The following is a 23,984-nucleotide window of genomic DNA, read 5'->3' as shown; positions in this document are numbered from 1 at the left end:
TAGTACTGTTTCTACACAGGTACTTAGATTAAACATAAATAACATTAAATTTATCAATAAACTTTAAAAGGCACAATCTTATTCTCATTCATAAAAACAGACTAGTTCCGATAATCTAAAAATAGTTTCAACTTCATTAACTGACCTATATTCTAAACATAATTTCTACATACATTAACTGACCACATGTTTGTCCTCACCGCGGGAAAACGACCATCTGATAAGCTCTGCATTTTAAAAGGTATTATTGCTAAAGTTGCTCGTAAAAATCAAATCATTTTCCTTAAAGAATTAAAACGTGTAAGTTCATACAATTTGTCTAGCGTATGCTATCTAATCAAAGCACTGAAAACCCTTTAGACGCGATTGAAAAGAGCATTTACTCAAATACATGGGGATACGTCGACTGAATTGATATAAAGCTGTGCATTTTGAATGGAATTATTGCTGCAGTTGTTTGTAAAAAAAAAAGATTCTCCCTAAACAAAACGTGTATGTTAATAAAAGGAAATGATATATATATATATATATATATATAGATGATGTATTGTATTTTCCTATCGTATGCTATCTAATCAAAGCAACGAAAAACCTTTAGAAACGATTGAAATGGGGCATGCATTGTAACACTAAATACATGGGGATGGGGGATTACGACGATTGAAGTGACATTTACAAAAACAAAATGACACAAGACGCCATAAAGATATATATATATATATATATATATATGTCTGTTTCTTCGCCCAGTGTGGGCACAAGCGCTGTCGGCACATTTTTCACTTTGATTTATGTGCTCTTCACCCATTCCCATAGTTCAAATAAAATTTGCAACTCTCACATATTTGCCCGCAGATAGTCTTTCAGCGCCTCGCGCTTTGATTAAAACATGTTAGCGTATATTTCTTACCATGTAAGAATTTAGTTTTCTTAGTTGTCTGAAAGAAAATGTCCTTGTAAAACATCTAGAATATTCAACTGCTTGTTGTACTTGTTACTGACTGATTATCAAAAAGAAATTGATATTTTTCTTTTGGTTTATTTTTATGTATACACTACTAAATGTAGTACAACAATTGTAGCCTGTGATCTTTTGTTCTGTAATAGTATTGACTTGTTAACGCTAAAAGATAGTTGCGTTCTGAAAATGATGTAATTTATATAAAGAAATGTACAAACAATATTGTAAGGGAACATTGATGCTTAAAACTGGTGCATGTACTGTATATGTATGACTTAAATATGAAGACCAAAGATAAAAAATAATGATTAAATCGGTTAATAATCGATCATTGACCGGTTTCATAAGCCGATTATCGATAGTATCTTTTCTGTCCGATTCTCAACACTAGTCCCTTGTTAGATAAATGAACTGATGAAACTCAGTGGCACGAAAAGAGCGTTCTTAGCTCTGTGAAATCATCGCTGTAAATTCTGAAAATAACAAATATAGCATGCATTAACATGAAATCGGGATTGTTTTCTGGCCGCAGGGGTCGACACTTACTATAGTTCCCAGGGATTCCGAGGGACACCACCAGTTGAAATCAAGTTTCCCTTCCTGAAGTCATGTGACTCTTAAACACGTTAGTTTACTATTTTATAAGTGTATATAAGCATAGAAAATCACAAAACGCTTAGAAACATAATTATATGGATGAAATGCTATAAATCATATATTGAAGTACGAATCATGTGTATAAAACGCATCAGGGTTTTATTGTTCGCATGTTTTGGAAATTTCATAATTATTTTGTATTTTTGAGAAGAAAATATCTAGTGAATGCAGTATGCAGATCTGTTTTCATCCAAAATATGAAGAGTTCATTACAAATGAATAAAATGCAGACACCGAATTTGACTAGTAAAACAAACGGTGTTGACTTTAATACCCCCTGCGCTAAATAGCATGCAAATAAAAGAAATCGATTGTTAATTCATTTGTGCTTGAACTTTCATTGTAATTTGGGTTTCTATCTTAGTTTTTGCCGACATATGTGTCCCGTCTGGACACCTGACTTGAAGGTTCTGGAGTCCAAACATGAAATTTGGTGTCCGCGGGATCCCGGAACACTGTTAGTGTTGAACGCTGTTTGGCAAATGTGTGTAGGAAATATCAATAAAAAGGTATGACGGTAAAGTTGGAAGGTAGTTGGTAGTTGGTAGTTGGGGATTCGAATAATCAACTACTTACCAGTTGCCAGTTGGGGATTCGAATATTCAACTACCTGCTAGTTGCCAGTTGGGGATTCGATAAACACTGTTTTAATTCACTTTTATTGGTATATTCGCCAGTCGGATATTCGACCATTTCCAGTCGATTATTCGCGAATGTTCAACTGCAAACCAGTCAGTAGTTGGGGATTCAGTTTATGTCTTTATGTATGGTTTTAAAGGTCACATATAGGAAAATTAATCGCCAAATGTTTCTTTATGCATGTACACATGTTTCTTTGCGACAAACACTGTTTTAATTCACTTTTATTCGTATATTCGCCAGTCGGATATTCGTCCATTTCCAGTCGATTATTCGCGAATGTTCAACTGCAAACCAGTTAGTAGTTGGGGATTCAGATTATGTCTATAGATATGGTTTTAAAGGTCACATATGGGAAAATTAATCGCCAAATGTTTCTTTATGCATGTACACATATGTATCTTTGCGACAAAAACTGTTTTTATTTACTTTTATTCGTATATTCGCCAGTCGGATATTCGTCCATTTCCAGTCGATTATTCGCGAATGTTCAACTACTAACAGGTCAGTAGTTGGGATTCAGATTATGTCTATATATATGGTTTTAAAGGTCACATATGGGAAAATTAATCGCCAAATGTTTCTTTATGCGTGTACACATGTGTATCTTTGCGACAAACACTGTTTTAATTTACTTTTATTCGTATATTCGCCAGTCGGATATTCGTCCATTTCCAGTCGATTTTTCGCGAATGTTCAACTGCAAACCAGTCAGTAGTTGGGGATTCAGATTTTTTCTATATGCATGGTTTTAAAGGTCACATATGGGAAAATTAATCGCCAAATGTTTCTTTATGCATGTACACATATGTATCTTTGCGACAAACACTGTATAAAATCACTTTTTCTCGTATATTTGACAGTCGGACATTCGACCATTTCCAGTCGATTATTCGCGAATTTTCAACTGCTTACCAGTCAGTAGTTGGGGTAAGCAACTGGTAAGCAGTTGAACATTTTGCGATTAATTTTCCCCACATTTGACCTTTAAAACCATACATATAGACATAATCTGAATCCCCAACTACTGACTGGTTTGCAGTTGAACATTCGCGAATAATCGACTGGAAATGGTCGAATATCCGACTGGCGAATATACGAATAAAAGTAAATAAAAACAGTGTTTGTCGCAAAGATACATGTGTGTACATGCATAAAGAAACATTTGGCGATTAATTTTCCCATATGTGACCTTTAAAACCATACATATAGACATAATCTGAATCCCCAACTACTGACTGGTTTGCAGTTGAACATTCGCGAATAATCGACTGGAAATGGTCGAATATCCGACTGGCAAATATATGAATAAAAGTAAATAAAAACAGTGTTTGTCGCAAAGAAACATATGTGTAGATGCATAAAGAAACATTTGGCGATTAATTTTCCCATATGTGACCTTTAAAACCATACATATAGACATAAACTGAATCCCCAACTACGGACTGGTTTGCAGTTGAACATTCGCGAATAATCGACTGGAAATGGTCGAATATGCGACTGGCGAATATACCAATAAAAGTGAATTAAAACAGTGTTTGTCGAATCCCCAACTGGCAACTAGCAGGTAGTTGAATATTTGAATACTCAACTGGCAACTGGTAAGTAGTTGATTATTCGAATCCCCAACTACCAACTACCAACTACCTTCCAACTTTAAAAAGGTGTACACATATTAACTGTTCTCAACTAATTATAAGGAAGATATCAACAGTAGGAAAGCGTCCTTTTATAACGATGCGGTGCGAGAGGTCGTGGATTCGTTCCCACCAGATGCTCTTATTTGTGTAGTAATGTCACATAGTTCAAGTTTCTTGAGACCTCCTTCGCTCATAAAGACTGAGCAGATACTCTATGTATGACCGCGTAGAGTTCCTAACGCATGGAGCTTCCCGAGGAGCTCTGGTATGTGTTGTTAGCTCTATGTGATTATTAACCCGTAGAGCTATATGCGCAAGGAGTTCTATGCGGCGCTACAAAGCTATCATTGTTAGGAAAATCACGATTTTCCGCTATGGTAGGATTTTTGTATGTTTATATCCACGATGGCGTCGGCCTTCTAAGGCGTGACAACGCTAATGATTTTAATTAGAGTTAGCAAACAATTCTTCGGAAGTTGTACCCTGTATGTTGATCTCCCCGTCTCCGTCGGCGTCGGCCTCGTCCAGCATCTCGTCCACCTCGTCGTCGTTGAGCCGCTCCCCCATCGTTGTCATGATGTGCCGGAAGTACTCCCGCGGGATGCTCCCTGGATGGAAGAGAAGGTAAAAACTAACACGCGCTGATAAGTGAGAGTATATAGTGATACATGTTAATCCGTATTGCTTCCCTCTGTCCTAGGACACAGGCATCGTCATAATGTGCCGGAAGAATTCCCGCGGTATGCTCCCCGGTACTCTTATGGTTATGTGTACTTTTGCCCTCTACCCAGAGTTGCATGCCTTTGCCTATGGTATGTACTTGAGTTACAACTATTTGCCCTCGGGTAATATTATGGAGTTATGTACCTTTCAATCGGGTACTCTACTTGACTTAATTACATTTGCCCTCGAATACTCTTTTGGAATTGTGTATAGTTACTATGTACCCATATGGTACTGGCGTTGTGTATCTTTCCACTTTTGCACTCTTCTTGAGTGGCGCACCTTTTCCCTGTGGTACTCTTTTAACGCAACGTAATTTGCCCTCGGGTACGTACCTTAGCTCTTTGGTAATCTACTGGAATAATGTACATTTGCTTTCGATAACTCTACTGGAATTACGTACCTTTGTCATTGAGTACTCTTATGGAGTGTCGTACCATTGCCCTCGAGCACATTGGTTTACTTACAAGTTCCGTATTTTCGCCCTTGGATTACCTGCATGAGCTCACGTACCCTTGTCCATGATCGTTATACCAGAGAAGGGTACCTTTGCCATCCTTGTCGAACACCTTGAATGCCTCCTCTATGGCCTTGTAGCTGGTCACGTCCTTTTTCGTCTTGCTCATCAGCTCGCAAAACTCCTCAAAGTCGAGCTCCTGATTACCTAAAAAAAGGAGTATTTATTGTTTATAAGTTTTATTAAGTGATCTGTATGTATCAAAGAACTTGGTCTCAAGTAAAGTGCCGTTATGTACTAGTTCAAACTCCTGTCGTATTCATACCTTAAAACTATACTGAAAAACAACAGCGTGACGTCCCTGATATCAATTGCATTCGTTCAGCGCCGGGTTCTGTCCAGGAGATCACACATTTGTCATCTACCATACATTACATTCCAACGTACCACAAATAAGATGAAAACACCTAGCTATCCTCTCTGCCTATAGTCCATTGGATTGAATTGCAATCTGTCATAATTTGACCTTCAATGTACCAGAAATATCATATCTTCAATCTGTTCCCAATATTCCTCGGGTTCTGGCCAAGGAGTACGTCGGGTACTCTGCAAAAATGAGACGAACATACGACCTACCTTGTCGACTGTCCAAGGTATTCCACGTCATCTGCTGATATTTACCGTCAAAGTATACCTCCATCTCTACACACATTAGACCAGCACTCTACCGTCCTTGTTGAATCCCCGATTACAAACATGGTAATCTACTACATATAGCCCCCAAAATATACCATGGCACACATATCAACACATTAGACCAGCACTCTATCGTCCTTGTCGAATCCCGATCACAGACATGGTAATCTACTACATATTGTCCCCCAAAATATACCATGGCACACATATCAACACATTAAACCAGAACCCTACCGTCCTTGTCAAATGCCCAATCACAGACATGGCAATCGTTAATATATTGACCCCAAAAATACACAACATACATATATCAACAAACAAGTGAACATCCCTACCATCACTGTCTTCTTTTTATCAACAACCTCGCACAAGCGCGACATAGTTCGTAACGCATGAGAAGCTGGTATATATTGACACACAAAAATACAAAAAGTACTGCACATATCTACAGACATATGACACCCCTTGCCGTCTTTGTGCGATTCCTGTAGCATTCTCTCAAGCTGTTATATATTCAACATGTTACACATACATCTACAAACATCAATCCAATCTACATACCGTCCTTGTCCACTTCTTTAATCATTCTCTCCAATTCCTCTTCGTTGGGATTCTGTCCAAGGGACCTCATAGCAATCTCCAACTCCTTTATACTGATGGCACCGCTTCCATCTCGGTCAAATATGTTGAACGCCTCACGGTACTCTGCAGGCAATACAAATGTTATTTCTATCAACTAATATATTGCTTATGTATTCTTGATTTCAGAACATGTCCCCGTCGGAAGAAACCAGTTCTAGGCAAGAAACGAGAATGGTTCCAATTGATCACCACACGCTTATGTTACATTGAGAAACTTTAAAAACGTAATAATGTCAATCAACCAATCACGCTACAGTTTTTTGTGGACTTCAAAGACAATATTTGTGCATATATCAACAATTGTTGAAGAATTCCAGCCGTCAGTATCTTAGTTTTAACACTCCTAATATTTTGCAATACTCCATTTCGTAATATAAAAAAATCCATAAAAAGTAATTTTAAAACCATGAACGAGTCCGTTTAAAGAAATTGACTGGGCTGAACATATTTTCGTTTACCAACAACAATATGGAAAGTATGGCTGGTGAATTGAAACCATGCATGCAGGGACTCAGGGTGCATGGGCTGATTTTGAAAGTCAATGGAAACAGTATCGCTCAGTATCATATATTGTTTACAAAAGTATGAGTGCTGGGTGTTTACAAACTTTTTATCAGATTGATTCATTTCAAAATATGCTCGAATGCTTCCCTGGGACTACCATATGTCAGAACCATGACCATGAGCCCAGAGCTAAATCATGAGTCACAAACATGCGCGCATCACTTGAAGATATATGTGCGTGTATGCTGATGCACTTGCTTAATTAAGACGAAATGGTTTGTCGGGTAAAACAATCAGTATATGATTAGGGGTGCAGATAAAAATGAATCATGATAATTATACAAATCACAAAGTACTGCCTTTTTGTTCCACTAAAGTGTTAACGAATACACGTGCATAGTCAAATTGGCTTCAAAATTACTTGCAAATGCTGGTACTTGCATGTATTCATCAAAACGCTTGATGCCGTTTTTGTTTTTAAAACGTTTTGTATACACATTAGTCCATCATGAATAAAATATGACTAGCTAATCCCGGACAATCATCGCTTACCCGGTCTGAATACTTTCAAACAAAGCCTAACATCGGGACTTTTGAAAAGTTATTGCAATATTTATATATGGCTTTGTGTATATCGATTCAATATCGGTATTGATCTGCTAATAAATTAGATATGGAATTTTTCATGGAAAATGTATCTGTCAATCATACTTTGTGTACAAGCGGTTTACTCAGAAATTCTGAAAGATTCTAAATACATTGCAACCGTACTATATACTATTGCATGGAAATATTACGAAACATGTCAGTGATGATGGTTTCGCACATGTCAGTGATGTCAGTGATGATGGTTTCTCACATGTCAGTGATGATGGTTTCTCACATGTCAATGATAATGGTTTCTCACATGTCAGTGATGATGGTTTCTCACATTTCAGTGATGATGGTTTCTCACATGTAAATGATGATGGTGATAATGGTTTCTCACATGTCAGTAATGATGGTTTCTCACATGTCAGTGATGATGGTTTCTGGTTTCTCACATGTCAATGATGATGGTTTCTCACATGTCAGTGATGATGGTTTCTCACATGTCAGTGATGTCAGTGATGATGATTTCTCACATGTCAGTGATGATGGTTTCTCACATGTCAGTGATGTCAGTAATGATGGTTTCTCACATGTCAGTGATGTCAGTGAGGATGGTTTCTCACATGTCAGTGATGATGGTTTCTCACATGTCAGTGATGATGGTTTCTCACATGTCAGTGATGTCAGTGATGATGGTTTCTCACATGTCAGTGATGATGGTTTCTCACATGTCAGTGATGATGGTTTCGCACATGTCAGTGATGATGGTTTCTCACATGTCAGTTATGTCAGTGATGATGGTTTCTCACATGTCAGTGATGATGGTTTCTCACATGTCAGTGATGTCAGTGATGATGGTTTCTTACATGTCAGTGATTATGGTTTCTCACATGTCAGTGATGTCAGTGATGATGGTTTCTCACATGTCAGTGATGTCAGTGATGATGGTTTCTCACATGTCAGTGATGATGGTTTCTCACATGTCAGTGATGATGGTTTCTTACATGTCAGTGATGATGGTTTCTCACATGTCAGTGATGTCAGTGATGATGGTTTCTCACATGCCAGTGATGATGGTTTCTTAAAGAAGTTACAGAAAACGTACAGCACATTCAGTGTTACGAAATTAGTTTACAAATGCTGAACATGACATGCTTCATCTAATAGTAACAATATGAGAACAACGACAGCGTCCTCAAAATAAAACCCAACTAGTTTACGACACAAAAATCATCACCCCACTATTTTTAAGGAACAAAAGTTTCTTACCCTGCACCTCTTCCTCGGACAGTTTTGAAAACTGAAAAATGATGTATACCATTCATTGACCAGTACATTTAAATACTACAAAGTGTATACTTTACATATTCGTATATATTTTTCAGCAATTACCTGAAACAGTGTTTGGTCATTCGTGTACACTTAATGATGCTATTCATTTAATTTCTAAAAAATACAATTAATTTATAATTAGTTATAATGATGTAACTTCATGTTTTTCAATTATTTGTCATTTGTACCGGCAATAAACGTCCGAAAAATGCATGTTCAAAATTCAAATAAGATATCTTAAATAATTACTTGATACGAGTCTTCGGCCATACGTCCCTATTTCATTCATCTAAGAACGTATAAAAAGAATACTCAAATGAATCTAAATCATTTATAATAATTCCAGTAAAAATTAAGTATCCAGTGTGTTTATCCAACAAAATTATTGTTAACGAATGGCAATCCTAGGAAATTCAAATACGTAGGAGTCAGAAATTATTGGCAAAGTATTGATTTAAAATGGAAGAGCTGGTTTGTAAACAATACGCACAAAATGCCTGTTTGAATGTCCAGCACTGTTCGAGTATTGTTAGACCATTGGTTTGAATTGTAATATAGAGCAGCAGGTCGTTTATTAAATGATAGCAATGGTCTGACTAGGAGAACCATATGGTGGCATATAACTGCCGTAAGTTAACCTGTTAACGTTCGCGAATTGTTTCGTGTAAACCACTTAATTTTCGCGTTAATCATCTAGCCATTTAGTTAATATTCGCGAAACTTTGTCGGTAAGGCAAATAACGTAATATTCAAAACAGGCTTGAAAGTGTCAAGAATTGCCACCTGTTACCTTTTCCTGCTGTACAACACTAACAGGTAATCTAGTTATGGTTTGCGAATTCCACAAAGTAAGTAACATAATCAATTGTTAACTTATGGTGGCATATTACTGCCTAAGATAACCTGTTAACGTTCGCGAATTGTTTCGTGTTAACCACTTAATTTTCGTGATAATTATCTAGCTGTCTAGTTAATATTCGCGATACTTTTGTGGTAAGATAAATATCATAAGACTAAAAACAGGCTTGAAAGTGCCCATAACTACTATGGAGGCTATTCGTTGCCAAAAGTCCAGACGTGTATGCGTGTGTTTTATGTGTCACAGTTTGTAACATTGATGATTAACCAATGCACATTTTACAAACGCCAACGCATCGGTTGTATGTTCACATTTCACACTGTACATTTTCATTTTTCATTGTGCCGATTGGAGTTATATTCTCGTTGCATCTATTCAACAGAAGATTCAGTCGTGTTTATAGAGTTTTTTTATGGTAAACACTCGTCATTCTGTAAACTTACAAGCCGATTTTTGGACTAGGGCACTTGTGGCCTATTTCATAGCCATAAACACGCTATCTGCATTTTCAAGCCGCATCTGGGGGTTCACTGACGTAATGTATTCATACGCTGTGTTTTGATTTGATTGCCGTTAGCGAATTTGAATAATCAAAGTAGTACCAGAACTGATTACAATGAAAACATCCAATAAAAATAGTTCTCCTAACAATTCAAGCTAACTGTATGTTCTTTTAATGAAGCACAAGAAATTCATACGTGGCGAGTGAGTTAATCGGGTTTACTACATGAATGTTCTTGCATACGGTCAGATTATATGCAATAAGAATATGAACATATTGGAAAAGTACGCATCGAAATTTTTCCGTTCAATGCTCTGTATTGATAGACTGGTACCATCTTTCTCTTTTATCCGAAATGAAACCAGTATCAGCTAACCGCGGTGTGCGTCGCGCATTCGAAATGTCTTGTGAATTCATACGTAAAGCGAATAAAGCGTACGTAGAAAACAACCAGGAAAGTTGGTTTAAAAAAGTATTGTTATCCTTTGTATAGAATGTTGGTATTCCGAAGTCGGTCCCTGTTCTTTTTTTTCGAAATAATTTGCATGTTTCTGTGATATTTTCTTTTCGATACAAAGTTTTTTTTAACTAATCATCGCATGGCACTTAGCACTTTTTTAAATACAACATGATTTTTGGTATTTATTGTTCAAATACTATTAATGTTAACTAAAAACCATATGCCGCGTACCTGTATAACTTTAAATGTTTTAGGAAAAGTAAATCAGGAATCCATTCTACTTATTGACCTCAAAATTTACTCAGAATTATTCAGACATGTATGTTATCACTACTTCCGGATGCTGATGATGTGAATTTCATAGTGTTTTATTGAGGAAATTTATCAATAAAGCCGACATTGAATGATTACCACCATCAAACGGATTTATTTTCATCTTACCGTGGGTAGCATTTTTAATTTGACACGTAAATTTTCAAGCAATACAAGTTCGTTTGAAAAAATCATGTGATTTCAATTTTGCAAAATGGAGATAAAAAAATATCAAATATGCGCATACTTATTTATGAAGTTTCATTTTAAATGAAGCCAAATGTATGAATATGTGCACAGCATCTGTGAATAAGATGATTGTTTACCTATGTGCATAGAAAAGTCTTGGAGCCACTCTCAGTGTAAGTACATAATTACTTTATACATTTTGTTCAATGTCAATGATATGGTGATAAGCCATCGCCATATATTGATAAAACAATATTGCCTGCTCAATTTTGATTTCCTCTCTTATAATGCACCAGTCAATTGTTACCACGGCTCCCTCTGGGATATACCGGGGAAAAGGGCTGTGTTTTAACCTTTCAGGTGTCCTCGTAGCTAAAGAACTTCAGCGAACACATTATATATTACCTTTTTGGACGTGTTGTAAACATAAAAAAAAATATCAACATTAAAGTTATGGAAGCCAGAACTAGTGTCCTCGCAATGCCGGATGATTGCGGTGGTTTTGTCTTCCCTCAAAATATATCAGGGAATTGCTCTTACCTTAGATCCCCGAGGTGCGGGGACGTTATTCACGGGATTTTACCACCAGTTCGTTCTCGCAGGGCAGGGATTTTACCGGGGATTGCCTGGACCGAAAGTCAAATCCCCTGCTATTCCCTTGGGGGGGGGGCGGGGGGCGTGGTTACAATTGACTGGTGCATATTTTGCAAATTCTTTTCTGAAGACGCTTTGTGCTCACTTTTTGTTTTCTAGCCAAGAATAAAAATCAGTCAGAGATACAGTATGGTGTTGCATTGTTGTTGATAGATCAATATAAATTTGTGATATATTTGAGGGAAATGTATTTGGTTAAATAATTTACAAGTGTAACTTTTGAGTTTTATTTAACAATGCAGTGCCGAATATTATGGAGATAGAATTCTACTCAACTTGCTTTGCTATGTACAAAAGTCTGCAGCAGTAATATGAATTAGCATTAGACAGAAGGCAGTGCTTAGTATTCATCAACAGCACTAAGTTATCATGGTAACATGTTATATGAATTGAATACCAAGCACAAATTAAGAGGGAGAAAATAATTCTTCACTTTTTAAATAAAAACTACTTCCTAATAGCATTGTGTATGCAGTCTGACATACACTGTAGGTGTACAATGTAGATGTATTTTACAAAGATTGTTCAAAGTATGGCCTTGTGGTTTAAAGCTCCCCTGAAAAAGAGGTGACAGTTTTTCTATATAGTATATAATTACATCATTGAAAATCTTCTCTGAAACTGCAAATAACAGACCTTTGATATAAAAGGATTTTATCAAATTAAAGAAGTATGTGTGCCAACCACGTAAATTAATTTGAACAAGTCTGATTTAACGACTATGAGAAATTCAAAAGAACTATGACTTTATCTGATTTAACGCTTTAGCCCCCCCCCCCCCCCCCCCACACACACACACCCTCACTCTACGCACACTTAACTAGATTTTTCAAATTTCCTTTGCAGCTTGCAAGCAGTTTTAGTCTAAAGTTTAAGCTAGCCAATCAAACAGTTACCCCTTGTGATGTGAGCCGATTTTGTCAATGCTTAGAACATGGTTGTCAACATTCCCCTAAATGAAGCCCTAGTCCATCAGTGCTTTCAGCACTTTGATTACTATGCGGTTTGTAGAAGACAGATTTCAGTTCGTAGTTCTACGAAGTACATTGTATGATGGTGACTTTTCATTCGCAGTTGAACATGTTTACGAGATTAATTTAATTTTATTCATAGATAGCTCCGCCTTCACCACGGCCTTTACTCCTCCTTTCGTCTCTCGGAAATTTCCGCGATCACTCGGCTCTATTTAAATCAATTTTAGACACTTCGACCATGGATATTGCGAACCTTATTATGGGCATTACGGATCATCTATATTAAGACATTTTAGACTATGATTTGGTTACAAATATTTATTAAGAAGAAATGATCAGACCATCTAAATGATAAAGTAATATTTATAAAACAAACTGGACCTAAACTAGAAACAAAACATCATGGTCCGAAGTGTCCCTGAGCCAGGTCGGAAGTGTCTGGTCCGTATAGGTCGTGGTTTGAAATGTCTTGATATATTTTCGTTAATGTACCGGAAATGAAATTTAAACACTTCACGGCAGTCTTTTTGAGATACTTATATACATATACAAGCTTGCATGTGCGAAGCTGCCTATTCGCGAGTACGGGGCTAAATCCACATGATTCTGACAAAAATATAATTAAAAAATCAGCAAAATTATGAATCCACATGAATATAGGGCTAGCTACGCCCCTGGCTTGAAACGCGTTTCTTAAACGAAGGACCAGGTAAGTCTAACATATTTCGAAAGTAACAGTTAATTTGTAACAATCATATAGATGCAATTTCATTTATTGCTAATAAACCAAATTATACATGTATGTTCACTACCTTATCTTTAATTTAGATTTTGAAATTTGATCTCTTGTCATTTCTAGGAGCTAATACTGATGTATACGCACGGGCGTGTTGGCGTATGGCTAGGTACACCCCTGACAGTGGCGGACCCAGTAATTCGTAATTTGGGGGCACAAATGGGTTGAAGCGCTGTTCTTCCTCTGGAAGAGCCCTCCATGGTCCACTCATAAATAAAAAAAAATGCTTGCTTGGGGGAATTTTAAGGAGAAAGACTATGTTCATTGTCCGATAGCCTTTAATAAGTCCCTTTTACATAATTAAAAAAAACCTGACAGTGGCACTACAAATTCCAGCTCAGATACACCAACTGCCATTGACTGAATAATATGGTGACATATAACCCATTCAGGAACATTGATCTTCAATTTCTTTATTTTTTAAATGAAGTTTTTATTGTGAAATAAAGAGATAGTGCTCCGACTGGGATTTGAACCGTAGCCGAAGATGTTATCACCCTTGCTAGATTTTACGGAAATAAACGAAAGAAAATCCGATTCGTTAGTTTCGCCCATTCACCTTCGTTTTTTTCGTGACATTTACCATATAAGGTATTGGCGAAATCGTCTATCCTTGTATTTCTGAATTTGTCAATTGACTTTTGTAAACCTGGACGTGTAGGTCTGCAAGTGTTCATTTTACGAATGCGAGTGTCGACTGTACGATTGCAGTTTTACATATGCATGATTCGACTTTCTGAATTACATCATCATATTGTTAAAAGCAAATCATACGAGCGATGTTTTATTGAGTTTATACAGTTTAGATCTGGCAATTATGCATTTTGTCTTTTATAATGACAAATGTAAAATTAGTACGGAAAAACTGACGCATAGAAATAACAAATAGCACGTCTACATTGACAAATGTAAGAGACATTTAGTACGATTAAGAAGCACATTGTGGGAATTAACACGTCTGGACTTTTGGCAACGAATAGCCTCCATAAACTACCACCTGTTACTCTTTTAAGCTAAACAACACTATAACGTTAGCTATTTGTGGTTTGCGAATTCCACTTAATAAGTAACATAATAACTGGTTAACTAGATAAGATTCGTGTTACCACTTACATGTATCTAACTACCACCTGTTACTCTTTTAAGCTAAACAACACTATAAGGTTAGCTAGTTGTGGTTTGCGAATAACACTTAATAAGTAACATATAACTGGTTTATTAGATTGGATTCGTGTTACCAGTTATCAACAACTGGTTATCTACTAATGATTTGCGATTTTCACTTAGTATGTAGAAACACGAATCTTATCTAGTTAACCAGTTAGTATGTTACTAACTAAGTGGAAGCCGCAAACCATAACTAGATAACCTGTTAACGTCTGAATCTTGAATGCATTTATAGGTAAGTGGTAACACGAATCTTATGACGTTTGCAAACCATAACCAGATAACCAGTTATTGCTAAAGCCAAAAATGCATTTATCTAGTTAACCATTTAGTATGTTACTTATTAAGTGGAATTCGCAAACCATAACTAGATTACCTGCTAGTAAATCACATACTAACTGGTTAACTAGATAATATTTGGGTTACCACTTACTAAGTGAAATTCGGAAATTATCGTCTCCCGCAAGAAGCGTAATCCCCGCATGTTGTTATTATGTACTCAAATTATTGTGTCAAAACAATCCCTCAATTTAATTCTACGCCCGACCTGGATTTCAAACGAGTATCAAATATGAAATGTCAACCGAGAATTGAAGAGAGATATCAAAAATCAAAAGAACACGCTTTATTTGCAACGACTTCCATTGGAATTCACCCAAATGGTCTCAATCCGTAAGTGCGCTGACCTTTATTTTAAAATACAATGCCACTTGCTCCACATTGTAGTGAATTGTGGACTTATATTACAGCCAGCGATATTATTACAATTAATCGGCTTCCAGTGATTTGACGTTAGAGGGGTGCGAAACTTATGGGCGTAAGATTTTGACTTGCGCCCCTCCCTCAAAACCGAAATTTGTTTCGGGATACTCTTTTGACAAAAAGTCTACTTGAACGATTTAAGGGTTGGGTGGGGGGAATACGGTTGCGCCCCCACCACTGGACCCGCTTGTGGTGCAAGCTGTAAAACTTTGACGATTTTATTTTAAACCAGTGAGTCAACCTGCACCAATAGATGGTCGTTGTCGACTTCTTCAGGTGTGCAGAATAAAATCATTAATGCACACGCACGCACGCACGCACGCAAGCACGCACGCACGCACGCACGCACACACACACACGCGCGCACACACACACACACACGCACATTTGTTCAATTATTTGCATCATGGGTAAGTTGTGTTTTTGCAACGGAAAATGCATACTATTATTGTCACTGTGAACATTTGTACGAAGCTTCATTTGAATATCTAAGATGGCTTTCGAGTTCAAAAAAAAAAATCAAGTTTTTTGGTAAATCATTCCGACTAGCAAGCAGGATGTTCTAGTTTATAAAATAATAGTGATTTTTCATTATCATAATTATTAGGCCATTTTTTTTATCGGTTAACGGTGTTTTTTAAAAAGTGTCGGATGTGTTGTGGGGAAAAAAATCCAAAAAAGTTATTCAGCTTTTAACAATACCTGTATTTATAATTCATTAATGCAGTGTTTGTCGCAAAACACGAAACCCAAAGGTCAAAATGTCAACAAACTGAAATGACATGTTCAAAAAGACATATGAATGACATTCGAAAATGAATAGAGGCTTAAATACTTTATGTTAATTATGTAACATAATGTTTGCAATGCCTCAATATTATAATAAATAATATTGACATGTTCAAATGCTCATTTTGTCATACACATGGGTTTGGCTTTACAGTCCTATGTTCCCTCCTTCAAATTTTAAATTAATGTAATCATAATATAAGCATTTTGTTTACTGCAACTAGAATTAATGTCACATAAAATCAATTTTATTGCAAAATTTCAGTTTTAGAGTCAATTTGCTGTTTATTTTAAGAGCATTGCTGACTGCAAGAGTTTTCCTATTTGCAACACATTTGCCACATATTGGCCAAACAATGGCAATTGGTTCTTTATTGCTGGGCACTATTTCTTCATCTCCATAGCTGTGGTTCATGTCGAGGCGGTGCTGACAATGAACAACACGCCTTTTCCCAATTTCGGAACAGAGATTAAAGTTTCGAACCTGGGATAAAAATTAAAAAAACAGATTTATACATATAATGAAGTTAAAAAAAATGCCACCTAAGACTTTAAAAGTGGGGTAAGCACACATAAAAAAATATAATGTCATGTACAAGTGTTGTCAGTCTATACAGAATCTACCTGGGCTACATAACCACTACATTCCTCGGTTTCACTTTACTTGAATCAAATCATGGCAGTGACTGTAGCAAGCAGACTGCGGGTTCAAACCCGGGACATTTGATAAAACATTGTTTAACAGTCTTTTGTAATCTGTTTATGGGACAGAAAAATAATTTCACGTACTAGATAGATACATGAATTGCTTACGTTAATATATATATTTGGGACGAAAGAATTAGTTTTCATTTTGAGTTTTATATCAGAGTACACATTTCAACAGCGTAATATTTCCCCACTGCTGTACTGCCAGACTGCTAGACTGCTAGCTTCACATCCATGAGTTACCAGCATGTTCTCAACTGCGCTAACTGGGCCGGCTTAAAACGCGGCCTCTAAACGCCAGCTGTGCCCTATGTTTACATGAACAAACGTGAGTATGATTTATATATTATTTGATAATTTCATTTAACGGATATATTTCGAAAATCGGAGAATGTGGTACCGTGTAAGAACACTTCTACTGTAGGCTGGTTACTATTTCGTTTCAATATTGTGCAAACTGTGGTGTCAGGAGCTTTTCTCCCGAATCGGACTTGTGCATATTTTGAGATCTGATTGCATAGCAAGTACATTTTGGTGCTTACACACCCCGTAAGAACATTCTCACGCATGCAAACACAACTGTTATGTATAGTACCTATGCCGGAACACAACAAAACTGATAAGCACCTCTAAAAAAGGAAAACTGCACAAATTTATAAAAGTGGTGGCGCTGTTGCCCTAGTGGTGGCGCTATCGAGTATGTTTTGCGCTTGAAGTAATATAAAAAGTAAACGCTTTTGGAATGAATAAAACAGTTGCTATGTTTATCATTCATTGAACATTATGCTGGTTATGCATACTACTTGCGGAAACAAAACTTTTATAGGCTAAGAAATGTTTTCTTATCTTTTCTCTAAAAAAAAGGTATTTAGAAATAACTGTTACTTTCTTGCTTGTTTACATCGGTTTTGAACCGTGGACACATGTGAGAACCCCGTTGAATCACGTGATTTCTCACCCTGTAAATAGTACCTAACTTTGCCTCATCTGATGCTGAGGCGATTACATTACATACAGTTGATTTGTCAGTTCTTACAAAAATTCGTTTAAATGAAGATTGTTTGATGAAACTGAGAATTAATTTTATGTACGACCTCTGCTTAACGGAGGCCGCCATTTTGAAAACAATTGTAAAAAATGCACCGTTCTGATAAGATAGATAAGATAAGATAAATTTTATTTCCGATCATGGGTCATGTTATATGACATATTAATCACAATTTACATAATGCAGAAAATTAATTTAAACAATAAGATAACATATTTAGTAAATTCGATTTAAAAAGGCCTTATCGCAAAATAGGCGATAGTTGTTTGTAGTGTATCATTTTCATTAATACATAATAAAACAAATTGTCCATTTGATACGGTTTCTGTTACTAATGTACGAAGGCGAAGTTTGTTCTTGTTGGGGCTGTGAGGGGCATTGATTTCAGAGATTACCAAAATGCAGAAGCATTAATCCACGGTGTATAGGAACTTTGAGCTATTTATCAGTACACAATCAGAGGAATCAGTCCTAGTGTGCAATGTGTTTGAATTGTAAATACATATACAATAACATATATTGCTTGCTGGCACACGTACATATACAATAACATATCCTGCTTGCTGGCACACGTACATATACAATAACATATCCTGCTTGCTGGCACAAATACATATACAATAACATATCCTGCTTGCTGGCACACGTACATATACAATAACATATGCTGCTTGCTGGCACAAATACATATACAATAACATACCCTGCTTGCTGGCACAAATACATATACAATAACATATCCTGCTTGCTGCCACAAATACATATACAATAACATATACTGCTTGCTGCCACAAATACATATACAATAACATACCCTTCTTGCTGCCACACATACATATACAATAACATATCCTGCTTGCTGGCACAAATACATATACAATAACATATCCTGCTTGCTGGCACAAATACATATACAATAGCATACACTGCTTGCTGGCACAAATACATATACAATAACATACCCTGCTTGCTGGCACAAATACATATACAATAACATACCCTGCTTGCTGGCACACATACATATACAATAACATACCCTGCTTGCTGGCACAAATACATATACAATAACATACCCTGCTTGCTGGCACAAATACATATACAATAACATATCCTGCTTGCTGGCACAAATACATATACAATAACATATCCTGCTTGCTGGCACAAATACATATACAATAACATATCCTGCTTGCTGGCACAAATACATATACAATAACATATCCTGCTTGCTGGCACAAATACATATACAATAACATATCTTGCTTGCTGGCACAAATACATATACAATAACATATCCTGCTTGCTGGCACAAATACATATACAATAACATATCCTGCTTGCTGGCACACATACATATACAATAACATATCCTGCTTGCTGGCACAAATACATATACAATAACATATCCTGCTTGCTGGCACACATACATATACAATAACATATCCTGCTTGCTGGCACAAATACATATACAATAACATATCCTGCTTGCTGGCACAAATACATATACAATAACATACCCTGCTTGCTGGCACAAATACATATACAATAACATACCCTGCTTGCTGGCACAAATACATATACAATAACATATCCTGCTTGCTGGCACAAATACATATACAATAACATATCCTGCTTGCTGGCACAAATACATATACAATAACATACCCTGCTTGCTGGCACAAATACATATACAATAACATACCCTGCTTGCTGGCACAAACACATATACAATAACATACCCTGCTTGCTGGCACAAATACATATACAATAACATATCCTGCTTGCTGGCACAAATACATATACAATAACATATCCTGCTTGCTGGCACAAATACATATACAATAACATATCCTGCTTGCTGGCACACATACATATACAATAACATATCCTGCTTCCTGGCACACATACATATACAATAACATATCCTGCTTGCAGGCACACATACATATACAATTACATACCCTGCTTGCTGGCACACATACATATACAATAACACATCCTGCTTGCTGCCACAAATACATATACAATAACATATCCTGCTTGCTGGCACAAATACATATACAATAACATATCCTGCTTGCTGGCACAAATACATATACAATAACATATCCTGCTTGCTGGCACAAATACATATACAATAACATATCTTGCTTGCTGGCACAAATACATATACAATAACATATCCTGCTTGCTGGCACAAATACATATACAATAACATATCCTGCTTGCTGGCACAAATACATATACAATAACATATCCTGCTTGCTGGCACAAATACATATACAATAACATATCCTGCTTGCTGGCACACATACATATACAATAACATATCCTGCTTGCTGGCACACATACATATACAATAACATATCCTGCTTGCTGGCACAAATACATATACAATAACATACCCTGCTTGCTGGCACAAATACATATACAATAACATACCCTGCTTGCTGGCACAAATACATATACAATAACATATCCTGCTTGCTGGCACAAATACATATACAATAACATATCCTGCTTGCTGGCACAAATACATATACAATAACATACCCTGCTTGCTGGCACAAACACATATACAATAACATACCCTGCTTGCTGGCACAAATACATATACAATAACATACCCTGCTTGCTGGCACAAATACATATACAATAACATATCCTGCTTGCTGGCACAAATACATATACAATAACATATCCTGCTTGCTGGCACAAATACATATACAATAACATATCCTGCTTGCTGGCACACATACATATACAATAACATACCCTGCTTGCTGGCACACATACATATACAATAACATATCCTGCTTGCAGGCACACATACATATACAATAACATACCCTGCTTGCTGGCACACATACATATACAATAACACATCCTGCTTGCTGCCACAAATACATATACAATAACATACCCTGCTTGCTGGCACAAATACATATACAATAACATATCCTGCTTGCTGGCTCACATACATATACAATAACATATCCTGCTTGCTGCCACAAATACATATACAATAACATATCCTGCTTGCTGGCACAAATACATATACAATAACATATCCTGCTTCCTGGCACAAATACATATACAATAACATATCCTGCTTCCTGGCACAAATACATATACAATAACATATCCTGCTTGCTGCCACAGATACATATACAATAACATATCCTGCTTGCTGCCACAAGTACATATACAATAACATACCCTGCTTGCTGGCACAAATACATATACAATAACATATCCTGCTTCCTGGCACAAATACATATACAATAACATATCCTGCTTTCTGGCACACATACATATACAATAACATATCCTGCTTGCTGGCACAAATACATATACAATAACATATCCTGCTTGCTGGCACACATACATATACAATAACTTATCCTGCTTGCTGGCACAAATACATATATACAATAACATATCCTGCTTGCTGGCACAAATACATATACAATAACATACCCTGCTTGCTGGCACAAATACATATACAGTAACATATCCTGCTTCCTGGCACACATACATATACAATAACATATCCTGCTTCCTGGCACAAATACATATACAATAACATATCCTGCTTGCTGGCACAAATACATATACAATAACACACCCTGCTTGCTGGCACAAATACATATACAATAGCATATCCTGCTTGCTGGCACACATACATATACAATAACATATTCTGCTTGCTGGCACACATGTACTGTGTTTAAATGTACATGACCACGTTCCTCCGAAAAATATGAATGTCGGCCGATTTTAATGAAACTTGGAACAAACAATCGTCAATGACTGTACATTAACGAGGTGTATTTATTTTGTTTAAAAATCCCGTTGTTTGTTGATTTACAGTTGTTATTAATAATAATAATAATAAACCTCGTTTCCGCACACCCTCACTCGGGTCGGAATGAACCTATCTTACACTCTCGGCCATGGAAGATACTTAAAATCTAGAGCGCCTGTTGATTCGGAATTTCATTCGGAACCTTTTTACGGGTTTCGGTCTTTATTATAGGTTTAACATGGGACCTGTGATTCGTACAATACGGAAAAAATATGGGATTTTTGTTCGCGCGTGCGTCCCAATACCGAAATATGTTGTACGGTCACGTGGTTCAAAAGAGCGTCTACGATTGGACGTATAAATTAGGTATAGAATAAAATAAAGAATACAAAGGCTATTTTTGTTCTGATCTTAATCACATTATTTCATTGAAATGATGGAAATCTGAAGTATTGAATAACTGCTGTGTATATATCATGGATACATGTTTTTGTCTGTAAACGAGATGAATCAAATCATATACAAAATAATGAGGCCCTTGAAATTCAAACTGCATTTTTGATTGTATCACACACTGCTATGACATCAATATGTAGTCGCTTTTATAACTGTACCGGACAGGAATAGCATGTCAAATAAGCAAAATGTTTTAATCTTGGATTGTTAATGTTAAAAGATAAGTTCATATTTCGCATCTAAATATAAAGGTCGCTTTATGCTTTATATATATATATATATATATATATATATATATATATATATATATATATATATATATATATATATATATATATATATATATATATATATATATATGTTATTATTTCATGTATATCTTCGACCAGATAAACGCTTTTGGATTAAATTGAATATGAATAATTGTTTATTTACCTCAGCTATCCGTTTAATTTCAGCAGCGTGAATATTCATATTTTAACCATTTATATCAAGTCACTGAAATATGATTTAACAACTATTTCAATAAATTTAACATAACTATAAACCACGAGAAAAAAATATGGCTGATCTTATATCACGTACTGATTAAAGGCACATGCTCCGTCGTGAACATCTCGTCCAGTAAGTTGTACGCTAATGATCAATTGATTGATTGGTATTCCATGTGTTTTGTGCAGAAGTTATTCAATTGAAATTATATGTATACAAGGCTTTTTGGTGATAAGGTTTTTATATTCAGACTTATTTTTTGGCGTTTAAAAATAAAAACCTTATCACCAGAAAAGCCTAGTATACAAAATTACTCTTTTATTAATGTATAATATCAATTAAAAAACGTAAATTGCAAAAAAATAATGGACACAGGGTACACATTTGTCAAATGTACAGGCTTTAAAGTACAACTCGTATTCAAAATCAATACATACACATGTATAACAAACATAACTTGTGACTGATAAACCTTTAACTTCTTACTAAAAGATGCATTTAAGGAAAACATTAATTACTGGTAACAAAATTGTAACCGTGTGTTTAATAGCAGAAAGCGCAAAAATATTAAATGGTTGGTGAATGCTAAAATATTTACTGTGGTCTACTAAAGTCACATAAGGTAGAAATACCGTGTCTTATGCTCATTTCTTTCAAATTAAACTCCGTATCCTTCATAAGAACCATTGTTTTCGACATTTATTCATCCTTTTTGGAATATTAAAACAATATTATTAATTGTGGTAAATCTTATCTGGGAGTAAGAGTGCATCATTAAGGTTATAAAACTATGCGCATATTAGCTTATACACTCTTAAAATTACATGTATCATAATCTAATAATTTACCTTAAAATTGTTTTAATAAATTGAATAGAGAAGCATATTTTAATGTCTGCCTTTAAAAATCGGCATCGGTAGCGATGTCTGTATATTTATGTGCAGAGGATAAAACATTTGGTCTTAAACAAATAACAAGACAATAATCTATTTACGTACGTTGAACACAAATATTGTACATGTTATTGAATTACGTTGTATTTGACTGAATGGAACTAGTTTAATTAGTGTTTACATATTAAGAAGTCGTACCCCATGAAAGGTTTTGAATTAAATACGAATAATTGAAACTCAATCTGGTGGTAAAGAGTATTGTAGTCCTAAGCG

General features: G+C 35.9%; 1 protein-coding gene across 2 annotated transcripts; it reads right to left on the bottom strand.

Annotated features, from left to right (window-relative positions):
• Positions 1 to 1,030: 1,030 nt before the first annotated feature.
• On the bottom strand, positions 1,031 to 22,931 carry LOC128209216 (calmodulin-A-like). 2 transcript variants are annotated; one of them, XM_052913155.1, is made up of 6 exons: positions 22,762 to 22,931; positions 8,780 to 8,810; positions 6,335 to 6,478; positions 5,168 to 5,284; positions 4,380 to 4,505; positions 1,031 to 1,434 (listed from the first exon to the last, which is right to left on the bottom strand). In XM_052913155.1, the coding sequence occupies exons 1-6, from the start codon at positions 22,798 to 22,800 to the stop codon at positions 1,406 to 1,408; spliced, it is 486 nt and encodes a 161-aa protein (XP_052769115.1). In that variant the 5' UTR covers positions 22,801 to 22,931; the 3' UTR covers positions 1,031 to 1,405. The 2 variants fall into 2 exon arrangements, with proteins under 2 accessions (XP_052769115.1, XP_052769116.1); XM_052913156.1 differs by lacking the exon at positions 22,762 to 22,931 and adding an exon at positions 9,092 to 9,230.
• Positions 22,932 to 23,984: the final 1,053 nt, after the last annotated feature.

The sequence above is a fragment of the Mya arenaria genome, chromosome 11 (assembly GCF_026914265.1).
Source record: "Mya arenaria isolate MELC-2E11 chromosome 11, ASM2691426v1".
Classification (NCBI taxonomy): domain Eukaryota; kingdom Metazoa; phylum Mollusca; class Bivalvia; order Myida; family Myidae; genus Mya; species Mya arenaria.
Note: the sequence above shows the minus strand (reverse complement) of the source record. Positions and strands in the feature narration are given on the sequence as shown.